Raw genomic sequence first — 19592 nt, forward strand, 5'->3', positions numbered from 1 at the left:
CGATGAATGATCATGCGCAGCAAACACTGGTGCTTACTGCCCTCTAGTGGCAGCATGTGTACAATGCATGGGATGATAGCCCGTAAAGCGCACAAAACAACAATAACAATCTATTTATTTTACAATCTTCAGATTGATTTCTGTATTTAAAAAAAGAAAATGCAAAACAGAACTGAACACCGTGAAAGAAAAAGGAATGCTGTGAACAAAGAGTAAAAAGTGTTTTCTGTCTTCATATGCCTCCACTTCATATGATTGTTAGCACCATGCAGTGTTAATGAAAGCCATCATTAAGGTTAATGAGATGTAACATCTTCCAGGGTGTGCGTGATGAATAGCCAAACTCCTGGTCTTTAGAGCGCTCCTCTTTCATCTTCCAGTCTCATTAGTCACGGCTTCCCTTTCCCACTCATCTCTGGTTTAATTTACTTTTCACGTTTTGATTTCACTTGATCTCCCCCCCCCCCCCCCCCCCTCTCTTTCTCTCTCTAAAGGGCATTTTAATTCGACTGATATTTCATCTCATAATTAGCTTCTATTTGAACAAACACGGTGTAAACTCCCAGGCGAATACAAAACTAAAACAAATGCAAATCACATGAATGTTGTTGGTCATTCTCACTGTTTACATGACCTTATCATGAGGAGAGAATTAAGTGATGGTAACATGACCCCATAGACTGTGGCGCCGGGCAGTGGAAACGCTGCGTTGTGAGGTCAAGAGGCTTAAAGAGGAGAAGGTCACCTGGAAGAGGTCATGTGTTGGTGTTCACATGCTATCATCAGTATCAGGTGGCTGCGCCTCATTTGTGTGTGTGTGTGTGTGTGTGTGTGTTCACACGTGTGCCTTTGATTCTGTATAGACATTTGTGTTTAAAACTTTATGAGCCAGTGTTTGACCTTTGTAGGCCATAAATGCTCAGTTTGTATAACTCAAAAATAAAGGCGATGTCAACACATAAGATAAAAATAAAACAAACTAGATAGGCGCTCGGGCCTAATAAACGAAAATGGTGGTTCCTGTCCAATCGGCGTCCAAAGGTTGATTTATTACGTTGCGAGCTGAAACAATGCCTGCCATGCTACTAATTCGACGATAGATGGCATCATATGGCTGAACAGGGTGAGGATGATGATGAGTTATTCATTTATCTAACTCACTTAAACTTGTTGGTTAGAATGAGATGAATCTCACTGAAAGCCACAGGGAACACAATACTGTATAAGGATTGGGTCTTTATTCCAGGAATAAATCGAGGTCTGTGCTCTGCTCTCCGAGTGCTTTTTAATTGAGTTTATTGGGTCTCCTCCTCATCCATATAGTACAGTATAGTATAGTATAGTAACAGAGTATAGAGTAAGTATAGTAACAGACAATAGTTCCTACAGGAAGCATTGTCCCCCAGGCCTGGCTAGCTCAGTTGGTAGAGCATGAGACTCTTAATCTCAGGGTCGTGGGTTCAAGCCCCACGTTGGGCTCAGGCGTTAATCAGCAGAGTGGCGCAGCGGAAGCGTGCTGGGCCCATAACCCAGAGGTCGATGGATCGAAACCATCCTCTGCTAACGTTTTGTTTTGGGCAGCACAATGGCACAGTGGTCAGCGCTGCCCCTTGACACCAAGGTTTGGGGTTCAATTCCTAACTGTCCTGTGTCTGTCTGAATTTTCTCTGTAAGATTTCTACAAAATGTCCACTACAGAGGACATTTTGGTGGATATTCAAATGATGATTCCTTTTTATTATAAGTTATTAATAAATTAATATGCAGACTGAGGGATTTTAAATGGCAAACGCCTCAACCTGGATCATTCCATGGAGTTTGTTTGGAGTTATGTCTTAACATTGACCAAAACCAGATGACAGAATCTAATCCTTCAAGCAGAGGATAATCTACACAGTCATGTGGGTTCCTAATGATAACCTGGGAGTCCAGCATGAGCCTGATGGGTACACACACACATACACACACAAAGACTCTTATCAGCTTCCAGAGATCACGAGGCTGGAACTTTTTTTTCCACATGTGGCTGAAGAGAATTTTAAAGTCACATTATTTGAATATCTTATATGTGATGATCGAGCATGGAGAGAGAGCGAGAGAGAGAGAGAGAGAGATTCAATACCCCAAGAATAAAATAAAAAAATGCAATAGGAAATCCATGCAGCTGTAGAAAAATATATTTACATATCTCGTCTGTGCTTGGTTTATATGATGTGTTATGTAAAGCGTTTTTGAATAACGGAACAATGGAAGAGACGAGGTCACATAAAATAAAGGCACTAGGAAAACACCATCTAGATATATTAAGATGGTTCTCCAGCTGAAGAGAACCATGGCGGATGGAGCAGAATGGGGGAGGACGTAAGATGAATTACTGACAGTGTGTGCGTGTTGCTTTGTGTCTGTGTGGATGTGGCTGCAGCAAGAAATGTCTTCACACAGATGTCAGTAGATACCTATAAAAACACTGCATCTAGTTACCATGGATACAGATGGCTGAGCTTTAGAGAGTGAACTCACAAGAATGTCAAATTTAGCTTAAATCCAGACAATCAGCACAGTTTTGTTTTTGAAGATTGTACACAAAAATGTACATTCCAATAATCTCTACATTTTTTTTTATCTCACTTAAATAGGAATAGCATAGTTGTGATGTGAAACTTTCTGTGCAGTTGTAGTGCAGTGTGGCAATCCTGTAACGCAAACTTACTCAGAAACTGCAAAAATAATGGATCCTGGCAAGACATTCATTTAAGACAGGCGTGAACCATGAGGTTAACACAAATCAAATGATCACTGGATTTGTGGTCATCTGGGGGTACTGAGGGGATAAACCAAAAAAGTAGACATGGGGTACATGTGATCTGCAGGAAGTAAGCGATAACCATCCATAAAATGTATGGGGCTCTTGATGTTTTGAAAAGTAAGAGCGTTTCTCCAGCCGACCATAAATGCAGTCGCTTTTTTGGGCCATGCATCCCTTCCAAAGTGGATGTTTGTCTCTACCACAACAAGGGGCTTACAAATCTCAATTACCGGTAGATATTCTGGATGTGCTGCATACATGTTTAACTAATGCTCCCTAAACCCGAATAACATTGGCCTGCCTCACATTTAGAAAATGCTCCTTTGAATAAGTCTCATTTTATATCAGGTTCTATATGCATTATATTCTGTTTCCACGACACAATCAAATTCTGACAATTGCTGTATTTGGAGTACTAGCAGGACATTAGAAAATAACTTTTTACAACTTAAAACAAAATGTTGAGAAAACAACTAGATTGTTGTTAAATACACTTTTAGAGCTCTAATGTTAGCGTTGAAGCGAAAGGTTGTCTTCTAGTTCGGTTAAACCAGCTTCAAATGACTTGATGGAAGAAAAAGCTTTTACAATAATGACTGAACATAATACACAATATACACAACATAATGCATTAGTGATAAAAGCACAATATCAATAAATTAAAGTCATAATAAATGGAATGCATGCAAAACATTCACAACGAATCTTGTGGCTCTTGCAGGCAGTCTGGGTCCTGGTCTGTCCTGTTGCGTTTGCATCCTGCTCAAACCAAGCAGTGCCCCCCTCCTCACTATTTGAAGCAGCCAGAGCAGCTGGTCTGCCTGTTGGAGCCGAGCTGAGGTGAGATGGTGTCTGGCACCACGCTTTTCAGGATGTCATTCTCCGTCGCCATGATGTGCTTAACCAGCAGGTTTGCAGCTTCATTAATATTGAGGTTGTCCTAAAGGAGAACAAAAGTGTTGTTAGCTAAGGCTTTAAAGTAGCCTTCCTTTTTCAGTCCATACTTTATCGACAATTTGATTTCCTTATATCCTGTTTTACAATTTAATTGATTATTTTAGAGTTGATTATCCAAAACCGTTCAATTCAAGAAATATGGCGTGACGAGCAGCAATAGATTTCACTCCAGGCATCGTAAATGAATCAGACAAAGGAATACTTCACTGTGTTCCATTCCCACCTTGGCTGAGGTCTCGCGCCACCCAACAAAGCCGTGGTCCTTGCAGAACTGGTCCATTTTAATGGCATTGCTTGTCAGCTCCCTGCCCTGGTCGCATTTGTTAGCGAGCAGCACTGTGGCGATGCTCTGGCCATCAGCCATTGTTAGCTTGGCGTCCAGGTCCTCTTTCCACTTGATGACTGCCTCGAAGGTCGTGTGCCGTGTCACGTCGAACACTATGAAGGCTCCCACGGCTTCTCGGTAGTACACTCGTGTCATGTTTCCAAACCGTTCCTGACCTGTGATAAAGAGACACACAAAGGAGGCTTCGTTCTCTGAATTGTTGTTCCCTGCCATCAGTTTTGTGAGAGATTCTCATTGTCTCTCTGCATTTGCAAAATGCAAGTAGCCACCTCAAGATTGGCGTGAGCAGCATCTGCATTCCCATTGAATCGGCACATTCCTGCACTCTGTCATAATGGACTTAAACAGATGGTCAATATGGCTGCGTGTTCCTGCTGATTATGGAGCCACAAGCTGCAACAGGAATGAAACTAGTCCCCAACCTAGACTATAATCAGATTCACACGACGATTCTGTGAAAAATATATAAGAAACATTAATTATTTGGAGCTTGACAATGTAACAGATAAACTGAAGTTTGTTTAAATACAGCCACAATTTTTGCAGTAAATATATTGATTATGAGGCCATTGTCTGATTGTACACCATGCACAAACACAATTTACTTTGCCATATATGTTGATTCAAGAGCATTCAAAGTTTTTATTTTGTTTTTTTTAGATGTTATTAAGAGGTTTTTCATCCTTTGAGCAGAGACATGAAAAATACAATATACTTTAGTTGCATTGTTTTCAATATCAGCAGGTAGGAGGTAGGAACTTTATTAAACAGAATGTTATGACCAGTCTTCAAAGGAGCTGATGTTTCCATAAGACCCCCCCCCCCTCCCCAAAAAAGGAGGTACCGGTATTTCACATTTTTGAGAAACTGTTTCAATCAATTATGTAAGGCTTGAAATAAGCTTGGCAGGATGATCTGGGTTCAGAGGTTACCGAATAGAAGTGGGAAACAGTTGAGGTGATAAATTAAGCGGCCATAACAGTCATCACCCTGTGTGTGTTCTACTAATGAAAATACTTCATACCAAACGGAGCTATCAGTTATGAGCATATGGCTCATGTCATGTGTTGTTGGAAAGACACAGACCAGCTGCTATTAGCATTACGAGGAAGAGGAAATGGAAAATATGACAGGAAAAACGGATTGATAACTTCCTCATTTTGTGATGAACACAGACGGATACGCGTTGAATGACATCCTGTCATTTAAACTGCTGATGCAGCGTGATAAAGCGATCACGGATGAAGCTGAATACTTCTGGATGAAGCTGTTTGATGAGACCAAAGCAAATGTGACTTCTAACCTCCCCTGAATGAATCCCATTAGCCGCTTAACGACTGTCAGCACGGGTGACTGAATGACTCTGCTGTGACTGGCCTTTTTTTTTTTTTTATCTCCCTCACATGGACATTTCACATGATGCAGCAGCATTACCTTGAATGAATGACGGCCTGCTTCCAGATACAATTAGCCCGTGCGTGCGTCAGTGCGCGCGTCTTGAGTATGCGTGTTACAGAGAGAGCATTGTTTCTACCAGGTACCACATCTCCGCAATGACTGCGCATCTTTACGCGCTTCATGCGCAATTGAACAGTTATGCCGCACTGTACATTATCACACACAACCATCAGCTTGTCTTCAGTGAGTGCTTCTATCATATATTCATACAAGTTATGATGTTGATGAATTTTAGCAAAGAGTTATTTTAGCAACAGTATTAGACGGCATATAAAAGGCGCAGATCATAGTTTGACTTCTTTATAGTCCCACCTGCAATGTCCCACAGTTGAAGCCGGACAGTCTCCGAGTCCCAATTCAACACTTTGAGAGCAAAGTCCACTCCGATGGTGGCTCTGTAGTTGTTGGAATACGTCTGGTGGACGTAGCGCCTGATGATGGACGTCTTCCCGACCCCCAGGTCCCCGACGACCAGCACCTTGTACAGGTGCTCCTTCCGGAGGTTCTGCATGCCGTTTGAGAGCGATGGGTGGTTTCGTTTATCCTTCCTGCGGGACCGCAGCAGCTTTCAGCAACTTTTGAGTGACAGTTTGAGATGATCTTGTGCGCGTAATGCGTGTCTCCCCTGCTCGTTTTGCGTTAAGGCACCGCCCTCCCCGCGGAGAGGTGTGATCTGCTCTATGGGGCTGTTCTTAGGCACAGTTTACGCAAGACGTGGTACCTGTTAGAGTAGTAGTACGTAGTACTTAGTTCCTGTTAGAGGGCGAGTTTGTGTAAAAACTCATGCTGGGGATTTATATAAATTGTCCCTTTCAACTTTTCAACTTTGCCTCCAGGTAAGCAATTCTTCTCAAAACCATCTTTATATAAAATATAAAATAAATAAATAAACATATATAGACTGGCAGTGAAGTCAGTCAGAAATTATCAGGCAAAAACGAACACTTTTATAATATTCACCTTTATAACACATATTCGCACTGCTCATCTTTTTTTGAAACACGTGTTTATTGTGCCTTGCGGGTCTACGGGTGAGAGAAATTTCATTCAGACTGTTAAGTGTTGACTGCCTTCAGAGCTCTGACCCATCCCAAGCAAAGCAAGAGTACTGGCATCACAGTCACACAGCATGGGCTCTGATTCAGTCTGGGCTTCCCTGCTTATAGGCTGCTGCCCCCAGCGAAGATGGATGGATGGTGACAAATTAAAAATATATATACATTTGAATATTTGTGCCATAACTTGTATCGTTTTTGCCAAATCTGGAATCTTTCACATTGAAAAGGCAGATGCATGTATCAGATTGAATACATTCAGGTTTTTTTTTATAAAACAATGTCAAATTTATGATAATTTGGCTTTAAACGGTTATAGTTAGAACAGAATAAAACTGAGCAATATATACATTTATTTCTGTACAGTACATTTACATGTATACCTGTGCACCAATTGAATTTGCACATGGGTTAATGTAGACAAGGTAACAACATTTGATCATTCACCAGTGCATGTAAAATTGTTGCTGAAGCAAAGTCATTGTATTTGGTATACCAGTGTGATTATGTAAAGTTTCTTCAGAATTTCAACATTGAGATAAAGTTACATTCTTGTAACTACAATGTAAATGAGGAGCAATTACAGTGAATTAAAAAAATAAAAACTTCAAAGCAAACTCATCCTGCAAAAGTCTCTGTAGTGAGTTATGATGAAGCAGGGAATTACTAGCATAAAAAGAAATATGTATCTGAAAATTAGTAGTTGATGTAATACTCCAAAAGAGTGGGAAAGCAAATAAACAAACATCCAAAAAAGGACACATCAATAAAAACAGACACATTCTTGTGTTTTTCTGCAGGCCCCTGAATTCATTATTTGCATGTTGAGAGAGGTCAAATTGCAGATGCAGAAAAAGAAAATATATATTATTGAAATAATAAATATTTAAACATGACAATCAAAATGGTCAATATATTAAATATGATTAAATACATATATAAAAAACACACCTTATCCTTAAGTTGTTTCAGTTTGTTTCTCTCCTCTTAAAAGGCTAAAAACAAATCAGTATCACTAACCGTACCTTTACATTGCTACTGCATCTATGAATCTTCTGGTTTAACATTTATTACCGGTACATTAAAAAAAAAGTATTTCATTGTAAATACAACCCACAGTTCAAATAAATCTTGACATCTTGCAAAGTAGAAACAAAAATGAAGGTGCTGAGTCAGAAAGGAGTTTGGTTCAGACACATCCTGAGATGGAAGAACATTTTGGTCCACTTCAGATGATTGTAGAAGTCTGTAAGCTCTTTGTGGGTTAGACACCTGATGATGGTGAGATCATGTCTGACATAGCTCATCTTCTCTCATGATGCTTTCATTGTCAGTGCATGAACAATTTTCATGATAAAAGATCAGCGACAAACCTGCTTTGCATAATTACATTATGCATACACATTCAGTCTTTAAACACATTCTGTTATACACATTTCCCTTTAGAATTAAAAATGCTTGCTTAAGTTTTCAAGACAAAAAAAGACACCTTATTTTGCTTATTTTCTTCTTTTCTGATTTTGATGTCCACTATCTTTCTGGGTATCAAAATATTACATCTTGGTATTTTGTTAGGAACAAATCCATTACTATTCACAGTAGAGCACACAAAGTGTAAAGATTAGCAATAAAAACTAAACTGCTTATGATAATAAATTATGTAGACTTAAACTGGAGTTTAAATGAAATGCAGCTATATTTAACATTCTAATGCTTTACTTTTTTTTATGTAAATGTATTTGAGGTCGACAATTTATTTATTCTTTTGGCATAATCCTAAGAAACAGTGTGCGCTACCGTAATATTTATCAAAATTTGTCCCGCAAATGAGTGGAAGCCATTTATTATGGGTTAGCAACGATACAGTACATGGATGTATAGTGAGGGACAACATGAGAGTGGCTGGTCTTGGGGAGGGCGATGCAAAGGACAGGGTGAAGTGGAGAACATTGATTTGCTGTGGTGGCCCAAGCCAGAAGTACAGTAGCAGTTCTAAAGCATTTCTTTTGAATTGTGCTTTTTAAAATCTACAAAATCCTCATATTTATCCCCACTGCTCCACTGATTATCCGTATTCATGTAGCATTTGCTCTCTTGCCACCGTTATTTCTTACTTAGTCAGCTGAGGCATGTGTTGTTGTTCTTTCAATCTTACATGTAAATAAAAAACGATCCCAAAAACTGCTTAAACAATCTGAATATCCACTTACAGAAAGGCCTCTGAGAGTCAGCCTTGAGTTTTTCAGTTTGAAAATACACCTTAAAGAGTAATAATATGGGGGGGGGGGGAGTGTATAAAGAGAAGTTCAGAGAGAGGAGGAGCTCTGGCTGAAGTTTCTCAGCAGGGTTTGCTCACATTCTGTCTCGGAGACCGGGGATACGGAGGGGGGTGAGCTGCCGTCAGAGCTCAGAGATGAGTCTCTGAATGAAGAGGGGGGCGTCAGAGCCATCAGCTCATCCACATCCCCCACTCGCCTGCTGCTGCAAGTCCCAGCCAGGTGCTCATAAAACTTACCTGCGGGACGATTTTCGCAGAAATTGGAAACAGCTGCCACCTCGGCGTATGTGGTGACTGTGGAGGGGGCCTGTCTGCTCCTCGACTGGGGATTCTGAGGCGGGCAGACGGCAGCGTTTGCAGCGGTGGTGGAGGTGGAGGTGGGGCTGACGGTGACTCCTGGCAGCATCATGGTGTTCAGCTCACTGATGTTGGCAGTGAAGCGGTTGACCACACAGCTGATTTGGTCCATGATGGTGACGCCCTGGTGATGCCCGCCAATCATTCCTATGCCGATATCGCCCACACCTATGGCACTGATGTCCCCGGCATCCATAATCCCCACAGCCTGGCTGCAGTCCCCTCCTCTTCTCCTCACCCCGGCGGCACGCTCAGGGATGTAGGTGGTTAAAGTTTGCACATGGTCTCCTTCCTCTTGCCCCTGAAACGCTTGTGCCTTTGCTGCATGGCTGATGGTGGGCAGCGGTGATTCAGAGGTGGAGCAGGTGAAGGGCTGACACACCTGGGGCTCTTCATAGATCACTTTGACACTCGAGTCTGCAGATGTTTTTCCTTCTTTAGAAAAGGGTTTGATGATGGCGGTCTGGTTCACCTCCACTGCTGCCTTCTTCTTGACATGGAATGACATCCGCTTCCACAGGCTCGGCCTGTAGCCGTGTTCATTCTTCACCCATGCAACCGATTTCCCATTGGAGCTTCAGAACATATGAAACATACATACAATGTGTTTGCATTGATTGGAAAGCACTACGTGTGGCAGATACATATTCCTGCATGCTCTAAGATGTGTGTATTTACTGCACAGTACATTAATATCATACCTAGATACCATAGAGAAAAGAACCTCCCCTGTTTAAGCCTTGAATCACATTGTTCTTATTAGAGCTTCTACCACTCCCTGTTCTCTTGCCTTCTATGTAATTTCACATCTCCCTTCATTTTCTTTTATCATGCCTAGAAAGAGAAATCCTTATAGGCAGTGGGTCTCCGGTGGGAGTCGTTAACCCAAATGAGAAGCAGTTTCTCTGCTCAGGGAGTACTTTTTCTAGATATATTCGGCCTGTTGTGGTGGATCTATGCTCGGATTTAGAGACACTTTAAGAAGGAAGAGCGATAGCTGTGTGCCTGGTAATCTGGTTACAAAGGTCATTTCTATGCCCAGTGTCATAGACAGGAACAAGTTAAATATGTGGCTACAAAGTACCTGATAATGAGCCACGCGGAACAATTATCTATTATTAGCCCGTGCCGTGTCCGCCTGCAGCGTCCCGCTTATAGTTCCTTCTCACTGGGTTTAATCCCTACCTAAGTCCTCTATATTCAAGTCTCTCGCTACAGTTACATTTTGAATTGTTAATACCTTCTGAGTTGCCCTCATATACCTGATGTTATCACGTGCAGAGCCACGTCGTCGGAATAGGTTAGCCAGGCTGCGAGAAGATTTGCCAGACTTCGTAGCTTTCTTGGCATCGCCGACATGCATGCGCACCACCGTGGATGTCGTGAATGCACTCCGGACATTTTTCTCCGGTTTGGCAAGCATAATGTACACCTGAACGGAAAAATTAATACATGAACATAAACATGTGGAGAAGGTATGGGGATTAAAACCTGACATTATTTTGAATTCTTACTTTTGGGACAAACATGCAGCAGAGAGCCACTGTGGCGCTGAGGCTGACACTGAAGCACATGGTTATTATCTTGTAGTTGGAGCCAAAATAAATAGGAACAAAGGCCAGCCAGATGATGCAGGTGGTGTACATGGTAAAGGCAATATACTTGGCTTCGTTAAAATTAGCGGGAACATTTCGAGTCTGGAGGAGAAAGGAAGAAAGATGATTTTTAAAGATGCATATGTTGAAGTAGAAAGAACAGAATAAGACATGAATAATTTTTTTGAAGAGTTCTGAGTCCAAGGAAAGAAAAATAGAAAAGTACCTTGAAGGCGTAAAAGGTGCAGCTAAGGATGAGGAGGCCATTGTAGCCCAAAGGCGCCACCACCCCCAGAGTGGTTAGATTGCAGATCAAGTGCACCTCGCGGATACTGGGGTAGTCATAGATCACCTATCAGGGAAGGAGAGAGGGCTGTAGAAATGCAAGTCATTGAACATCCCCCTTTTCCTGTAACACATTCACACACCTGTGGTGGCTCTATAATAAGAAGGGCTACGATAATCCCCAGCTGCAGCAGTATGAGGAGGAAGGCGATGACCAATTGTGCGCAGGCGGACATAAAGCGGGGCTTCTTAGTGCAGATCTTCTTCTTGCTGCCTGCCAGGATCCGAGCTATTCGGTTGGTCTGGTTTAAAAATAGATCAAGTGGTTACACAGGATTCACTTACATCGACAGTGGTTAATGCTCCTTGTACAGATTCGTGACAATAATCCTCTTTTATTTTCCAGATCGTTAACCTCAGCCCACACACAAACACTCAACATCATAATTAGCCATCATCTAATCACTGACGGCAAGATTTTTACCTCTGTTATCTTTGTGGTGTTTTTCTTTTCATCTTAAAATCTCACTGGAATAAAGTAGCGGGCAAATTGCTCAGTCAAATGAACCAAATGAACTTTACTAAGACATTTTATCAGGAGGTAAAATCAGGAGGGATGGTACCTTGGTGACCAGCGCCGAGTAGCTCATGGCAGGAGACAGGCCGATTCCCAGCCTCTGGAGGTAGCAGTGGATTATGTGGGGTTTGGCAATAAGGCTGAAGGTGCACAAGTAGCTGACACATATTCCAGCCAGGATGATATAACAGAGCTCCCGACTGGAAGATTTGACCACAGGGGTGTCCCAAAATCTACAGAGATACAAAACCATATGTAGTGTCTAACTAACTAACACATATTATATCCGCTTTGTTTTGTTGTTGACCTAACAACTTAAGATAATGTTTATCCTTCAAACTGTCAAGAATGTATCCATTAATCGCATTAAACTAATCGCACGAGTTTGGATGGATTAAACCTTTGGTCCTACTAAAAGGAGACCCATTATTGCTTTGGTTATTGTGATATCAACCAAAATCAGGTTCCAGTACTAGTAAAGGTGTAAATTCAAATTACTTGATAAAGACAGAGGTAACAAAAAGCGTAGCCATGAGCCCCAGGCAGGCGAAGACCACGGCAGCGATGGGCTCTGGATCTCCCCACAGCAAATACTGCACCGGGATGGGCTCACATCCTGAGGGGATACAACAAAACACAGCAACATTTGGATTTTCTGAGAGACTGATAAACGATTTGTATGACAAACAGATTTCACACACTGAGGTATAGAAATCTGGATCAGCCAAATCCTACATTCCAGCATAGTACTACTCGGGCTGATTTCTGTGCCATAATCAATGAATCTCAATTCAGAGTGTTTGATGTTTTAATTGCACCATGAGTTTGTGACCCACATTCAAGGTTTCCTCTGACATGTTGTTTTAATCTTTTGAAAATTATTTCCTGCACAATGTCCAACGTGGATAATATATTTCCGGTGTTTTGACAAAGGTCATTTCGCTGTATTGTGGGATGCTTTTTCTTGTAGATCATGTACTTGTAAAGTTACAATATATAGAAAAACTGTGTTTACCAGTGAGGTCATCTGTAGGCCAGGAGCCAAGGCCACAAGCGCGACAAGTGTATTCATCAAACACGAATTCATTGTCTTTGCAGGGAGTGCAGGTCCAGCAGCAGCTAACCTCCCCTTTACGGATCACCTGGACACACACACACACACAAGCACACACACACACACACTCACTTTTCTGTTGATAACTTCCTGTATTGACATCACAGCATGGCGATGATGTGTAGACCATGACTTTAAATCATAGGTTGATGTCTGCGATGGAAAATCCTTGATGCATACTTTAATCTGCGCCTTCTGGCAGGGCTCGGAGCAGACTGACTGGATGACGTCACTCTTGTTACTCCAGATTTCCTCATCGTTCATCTTCAAGCCAGCCTGATCCCAACTCCCCACATGGATGTAAGCGTACTCATCTTCACCTATGCGCTTGAAGTTCATGATTTCGTACCTGAGGGGGGTGGAAACGGCAAACGCACATGTTTATGCAATACTTCTTTCAACATTATTTCTCTCATTTCTTCCTTTCTTCACCGTTACCTGCCAGGAGAGTCTCCATTCTGGTCAAAGAGGATGGTCTCACCCGATACGCCGGTGAAGTTGGTTTTCATCAGGAATTCCAGGAGCTTGCGTCCGTCAATCGGCCGCATGGTCTCACACAAACCCTGGCAGTAATAATCAGGCGCTGTCGACACCATGTGACTCAATGTGAATGCATCCAGATGGGCATACTGTTCATTGTTGTACCTTATATCCTGGACAGAGGGCTTCTTGCATGGCGTGCAGGCCATAAGCCATGGAGTAGATGGCGTTTATGACAAAGCCCATCTTGGTGTCTTGGGCATACTGATGGCGCAAAGACTCTCTCCCTGTGGGGACCAGAGGTCTGCTTACACACTGCTTGTGTGTGTGTGTGTGTGTGTTTGCATGGTACTAACAGGTGCAGGTCCGGTTGTATGTGCTGCTCTCCTGTGGATGTCCCCTGAGCCTGCACTGGAAGCGATACTGCCAGAACTCGGGAAACCAGGGATTTCTCGGGTTGGCATCAGGTTTCAGGTTCAGGTAATAATCATCAAACCAAGTCACGTACGGCGACTTTAGCTTTATGGTGATCCCGCCGGCCGCCTCCCTCTGGTAGCCGTCGGTCACGTCGTACCTGTCAGCCCAGCCATCGCTGGACAGGAGAGGAACATAGAAAGAAACAGGAAATAAAACTTCTGCTTGATCTTTTGTTTTAAGTTTTAATTCGTTAATTAGTGATTTGTGAAGATGTGACTTTCTTTCCCCACAGCAGGACATTTCTGGTCACTGTCATTTCATGCTTTGTTGCCTCTGTTTGCAAAGTGTATTACCATTTTCTCTAACTTTCCCTTTGACGGCTGCATCTGAAAAGAGTTTATGATGGCTATATATGAACACCGTCCCTTGATCCCAAAGCGACAGGCGGCAAGCCCGACACTGCTATATTGGACAAGCCCTTTTCTCCCCCTTGGTCTTATGGATGGGGACAATATTTGCAACGGACAGCAGGATTTGTCTGTTTAGGGCAGGCAGTCTTCTTTGAAAAGCAAACAAAGCTAACACAACAAGAGGAAAGATTTAAAAGATTTAAACAATTTAAAAGATTAAAAGCATGTTATTGCTGATTATAATGTTCAAATTACAGACTGAGGCAGGCAGATAGAATGTGATGCCTTGCAAAATTAACCTAATGACTGCCCAGCAGTTACTTCAGAATAACCTATTCATCATGATGACTCAGATGTTCCACGGAAAACTCACTGGGAGATCAAAATCAAACATTTGCTCACAAATCCAAACTGGAAATGTCTTTAAATCATCGTCATATGAAAGATAACCGGAAATAAACCAATGGAGTCGAGGCTCGATGATGTCAGGAGGACTTGACTCTCGCTGGCATAAAGATTTTGTCCTTTCTTTCTTTCTTCTTGTATGTCAGTTATGAAATAGTACAAATGCTACTGCAGAATCGAGAGTCACATTTGCGGCGCACATTCAAAATCCTCGTGGGCTCAAGCTCAATAAGGAAGCCGCACAAAAAGACAAAAAGGTTCCAGGTCCATCTATCTTTATCGTTGCTTCTGGACACGTCTTCAGTCAACACAAGCAGAATGTTGATTACACCTCCTCACACATGCATGCATGTTAACATGGATTCCTCCATGACAACAGAAAATTCACTCTCCTCTTTCTTACTGACCAAATAACAAGGAATATCTATATATATATTTTTACTTTGCTAACCAAGCTGGAGTTACACAACAGTTGTGTGGGTGTTATTTTTTTGTTCCTTTTCTTTTTTTTATGCTTGGCTCTCTGGCTGAGGTAGGAGATCATTTCATAACACATTCTTAGAGAAGCAAGCACAGAAATCATATACTGGCCAAAAAAACAAAACAAAACAGGGATGGATATGAAAAGCACAGAGGGCTTCAACGCTGGATAGTTTGAATCACTCTTGAACGAGCTCTGAAACCCACACGTCGACCCAGGAGGGCAGTTTGCTGCATCTTGCTTCACCACCTACAAGCCTGAGGACGCACAAGTGTGTGTGTGTGCATGCGTGTGTGAGTTTTACTCCCGTTATTTTGTCTTTGTGCTTTTTCTGCGTCTGGATCACCAGCACTAGGTTACCACTGCTGCCTTCCTTCCAAACTCGCCACCCTTCAAGGCCCGCCTCCTCCCTGACTGTGTCGACTCCATCATCTTTTCACTCTGCTTCATCCCCTGGGTCTATTGAGTTGTTTTACCGGTGCTATCATAATGAATGTTTGGAGAAATGTCTTCAGCTTGTTAGCATGTATGCGTCAGTATGGTCACAAGGAGATGTACCGGTAGTCTGCCACTCCACACCTCTTGTCTAAAACTGATAGATACACAGAGAATGTTAAAGAATTATATTATTTTAAAATAAAACTATTCTAATCTTGAATGAATGCATGCTCAATTTAACAATCTATCTGATATTTGTGAGATATTCCAACAACAGCAAAATATTTAAACTTTTCCATTAATTCATTTTAAAAATGCGGGTTAAGGTGCCTAAGCATGTGCTGCACACATACACAAAACCTGGTGATAAATCCTCTAAGCTGACATGGACATATTTTTTTTTTTGCAGGTCCTTAAATTGAATGATAAAAATAGGGATGACGCCAAGAAAGTGAGGTCAAAAGCATTGACAGGACAGACAGATGCACATACATAAAGTAGTTCATGCTCATGTATGATCACAGGATTGAGCGACACCCTACATAAAGACTGTAGCTCCTAATGAGGAAAGGCATTTATAGGACGCCAGGGATGAGAATGAGCCAGAGAGCTAAACCTTAAAATATAGCATGTTATTCTTAGAGAGAGTCGAACCTTCTGCATATTTATAGATTATATATATATATATATATATATATTTTTTTTTTACATGTTGTTTTGGATATTAATTAATTGCAGACTTTTTCTCTCTCACCATATTCCAAGTTATTAGTTTCCAAATTACAATTATCTTCACCACTGCCGAGGACGTAATGTTTTTGACAGTGTCCTTTTAGTTTAGTTAGTTTGTTTATTTGTTGGTTGGGTTATTTACAGGATTACACAAAAACTACTGGATGGATTTTCATGAAACCTGAAGGAAGGATGGAACACAGGCCAGGACAGAACCTTTTAGTTTTTGGTAAAGATTGCATGTGGCTATCTTTCAAACATTCGTGAACATTTCCAACAGAATTCCTTGAACTTTGTCAAGAGGTTGGGTTCGGACAAAGTTCATGCCACAAAATACATATTATTGTATGAAATTTGAAGAGTAATAAAAATGAGAATGTTTCGTAAAACTTTGTGGCAGACTGTCACTGCCAATACAAATGTTATTTTATTTTTAATTAAAAATACCTGGAGTTTCCTGGCCCACACTGCGGTTGGTGGATTTGATGAAGATAAGAATGATGATGATGATGATGACGATGACAAGATTTAACAACCTGGGGTAAAAGCACACAAACATTTCAACGTCATCCTCTCATAAAGTAAAACAAAGCAACAAATAAAACAAGCAACAAATCCAAGACTCGCCTCCCGAGCAGCAGAAACTCTCCAACCAAACGCTGTCGCCTCATGGCCATCAGAATGCCTCGGACCGTCATGCCCTCGCAGAAGCAGGCCACCACCCTGGCCTTGGGTAGATGGGCCCGCAACTTCTTCAGCAGCTTATCAAAATTCAGTTCGCCCGCGTTGCTGTAGATCTTATCAGAGTGTGCAACACAGATCCCCTCCTTTGCTGCCATGTCCTTAAACGCCTCCATACCACTCTCACCGTAATTACCTGTGAAAGGAAAAATCAAGAATGGGAGAAGGCGTTAATATGCAAACGCAATACCACATACACAGCATCCAAGCGCAGCTAACCCACCACACAAATTAGACCGCTACCTAATTCTAACACTGGTGCAGAGTCATTACATAATAGTCTGATTTTGTCCGTCTGGACTTAGGCTTCCATGTTCAGCTGGAAATGTCCTGCAGAGTGTCACGCCACGACAAATGAGTGACAATTGTGTTGGATTGCTGAGGCTGTGGAGTATATTTCTCACAATCCACAGATATACCAAATACTAATACTAAATACTTTTTATTGATTTGTCCCTCGGAGGGCAATTTGGTTTACAGCAGTTACACTTTCTACAACTGTAGTCTGCTGCTGGTCGCCGCGTGCGCATGCGCCCGGGCAATGTGGGTGAAGTGTCTTGCCTAAGGACACAACGACAGTGTGTCCTCAGGCCGGGAATCTAACCGGGAATCTAACCGCCAACCTCTCGCTCATAGGACGACCCTCTCAACCACCTGCGCCCCCAGCGCCCAGATATGACATATCCTGTGAGCTCAGCTTGTGTAAGGCTGGGGTACTGTTTGTCTTATTTGGTTGTCCCTTTTAACTGGTGAACAGGCTTGGACAAAGATGTCAATGCTGTGTCATCTCACGGGGCTTTTGCTGTTGATCAGGCCTACGTATGACGTGAGGTTTTAGCGTGAGAAAGAGCATATCGCATACGCTCATCTAGAGCTGTGTAGTGTTAGCAAGGAATAAATGGAATGTATTTAATAAGCGCGTGGCTTAGAATGAAATGAAAGAAGAATCATAGCCTTGATTCACATCCATGCCATGGATATAATGGGTCACAGTCTCACCCTCTGTGTGTATGGCAGACACGTAACTCCAGCTGTATCTCTTCACAATGTCCACCATGGCTCTGGCCTGTTGCATGTCTGAAGGCACCACCCTCATGAAATATTTATAGAGACTCTGTAGGAAGGAAGTTACATGTCAATGTAGTATATTGCTATGTGACGGTGCCATTTCCTCAGCCGCTGGTGACACTCCTCATCACAAACACGGTTAAAGCCTCATCTTTTAGGAGATCTGGACATTCTACTGACCAATGTCCAGGGTCCGAATCACTTCAATGTTATATGAAAATTACCTTTTTTGACAGGTAATCAAACACAGACCAATATCTTTTTCTTGCTATGTTGGGTTTAAAGCTGACAATTTCCCCAAACATTGACACTATTGCTTTTTTGTGTGTGGTTTACCTTGTCACTGAGGTCCATGCTTGTGGCGGAGTAGGCAATCTGCGGGATGTTGAAGAGCTGCAGCAGATTCTGCACCTGGATAGCCACAGAACTGGATCCGGGTCCGATCAATCCCACAATCGGCTTCTTCCCCTGCATCAGTAAGCTCCCTGCCTCCGCAATGCACCTGCCCTGGCTGTCCTCCTCTTCGTTGGACACCAACGTGTCTCGGATGAACTCAATACTCTGCTCCAGTGCCACTGCAGAATGCCAGCACGAGTCCCTGGCATGAAAACATTAGGTTCACACTTGTTTAGGCAAGCAGAAATGGAACTCGGATGATGATGTGGAGGAGCCAATTGGATCCCTTTTAAGTACCTTTTTATACTTCACCAACGCAATGTCTGGACCACTGAGAAATCTGCAAATGTTCAGCCAAAGCTAATGTCAATTTTTAAACTTCTACCATCTCAAGTCTTCTTTAGTACAGAGTTGCCTCTTCTGTCTCCCCATCAGCTGTTTCCTCTCTGATTGTCTGCCCTATATTTCATATTTCAGTGTCTCCAATCACCTTTAGATATTTCATTGATACACACAGAACAAAATAAGAAGCATTGCGATTGGTTCCTGACCTGATCTCACAGCCCAGGGTGATGTTGGGGAGGATGGTGGGATCTGCATTGATCCGATCCAGGGTGTGCATCATGGCCTCTACCCTCTGGATCCCATATTGCTCACGCACGGCACCACATTTTCGCTCGTGGACCTGCAATGCAGTTTGATTACTTAGAAGCACAGAGCAGGAGCATGGGCACAGCAACACCCGGAGCATGTACCTTGTCAGCAGGTGGTTGGTGGTGAACAGAGAACAGAGCTCCTATGATGATGTCACCAGGGATGTGTGCTAATACTCTTCTCTCGGTGTTCTGAGCGTTCACTCCAGACTGATCGTTCGGGCCAAGCAAGCCCACATCGACACCCAGTAACACACTCAGTGCCAACAGCCTCACAGAAAACACACATCTGTTCCCCATCGCCGCGTTCATCCACACACCACCTGCCATCTACGCTCCGCTTAGACCTGAGGTGAGTGTGACACTTGTGGCTTGAAGCTTTTGCTGCCGGGGCAAAGTGTGACATTCGTGAATAAATTAAAGGACAGGGTTAGGAAGGATACAACACACACACACACACAATAAATCTGAATAGGATTTTTCTCTGTTTCAGTTTGACTAAAAATCATTTGAATCACGACCTACATGAAAAAAGAAAAACAG

At 42.4% G+C, this 19592-nt stretch overlaps 2 protein-coding genes and 1 non-coding gene across 3 annotated transcripts; 1 reads left to right on the forward strand and 2 right to left on the reverse strand.

Annotated features, from left to right (window-relative positions):
• The first annotated feature begins 1406 nt into the window (after positions 1 to 1406).
• trnak-cuu (transfer RNA lysine (anticodon CUU)) lies at positions 1407 to 1479 on the forward strand. The gene has a single exon. It is a non-coding gene; the product is annotated as a tRNA-Lys (tRNA).
• A 2007-nt stretch (positions 1480 to 3486) lies between these two features.
• rab38b (RAB38b, member of RAS oncogene family) lies at positions 3487 to 6078 on the reverse strand. Its single transcript, XM_068744563.1, has 3 exons — positions 5880 to 6078; positions 3987 to 4264; positions 3487 to 3746 (listed from the first exon to the last, which is right to left on the reverse strand). The coding sequence occupies exons 1-3, from the start codon at positions 6076 to 6078 to the stop codon at positions 3597 to 3599; spliced, it is 627 nt and encodes a 208-aa protein (XP_068600664.1). The 3' UTR covers positions 3487 to 3596.
• A 2850-nt stretch (positions 6079 to 8928) lies between these two features.
• Positions 8929 to 19349, reverse strand: grm5a (glutamate receptor, metabotropic 5a). Its single transcript, XM_068744301.1, has 17 exons — positions 19152 to 19349; positions 18948 to 19081; positions 18337 to 18598; positions 17932 to 18046; positions 16819 to 17068; positions 13665 to 13900; positions 13474 to 13595; positions 13267 to 13391; positions 13009 to 13177; positions 12730 to 12856; positions 12213 to 12330; positions 11761 to 11947; positions 11281 to 11439; positions 11079 to 11204; positions 10772 to 10954; positions 10520 to 10689; positions 8929 to 9832 (listed from the first exon to the last, which is right to left on the reverse strand). The coding sequence occupies exons 1-17, from the start codon at positions 19347 to 19349 to the stop codon at positions 8929 to 8931; spliced, it is 3585 nt and encodes a 1194-aa protein (XP_068600402.1).
• Between the last annotated feature and the right edge of the window lie 243 nt (positions 19350 to 19592).

Source organism: Brachionichthys hirsutus, chromosome 10, assembly GCF_040956055.1.
Source record: "Brachionichthys hirsutus isolate HB-005 chromosome 10, CSIRO-AGI_Bhir_v1, whole genome shotgun sequence".
NCBI classification, from domain to species: Eukaryota; Metazoa; Chordata; class Actinopteri; order Lophiiformes; family Brachionichthyidae; genus Brachionichthys; species Brachionichthys hirsutus.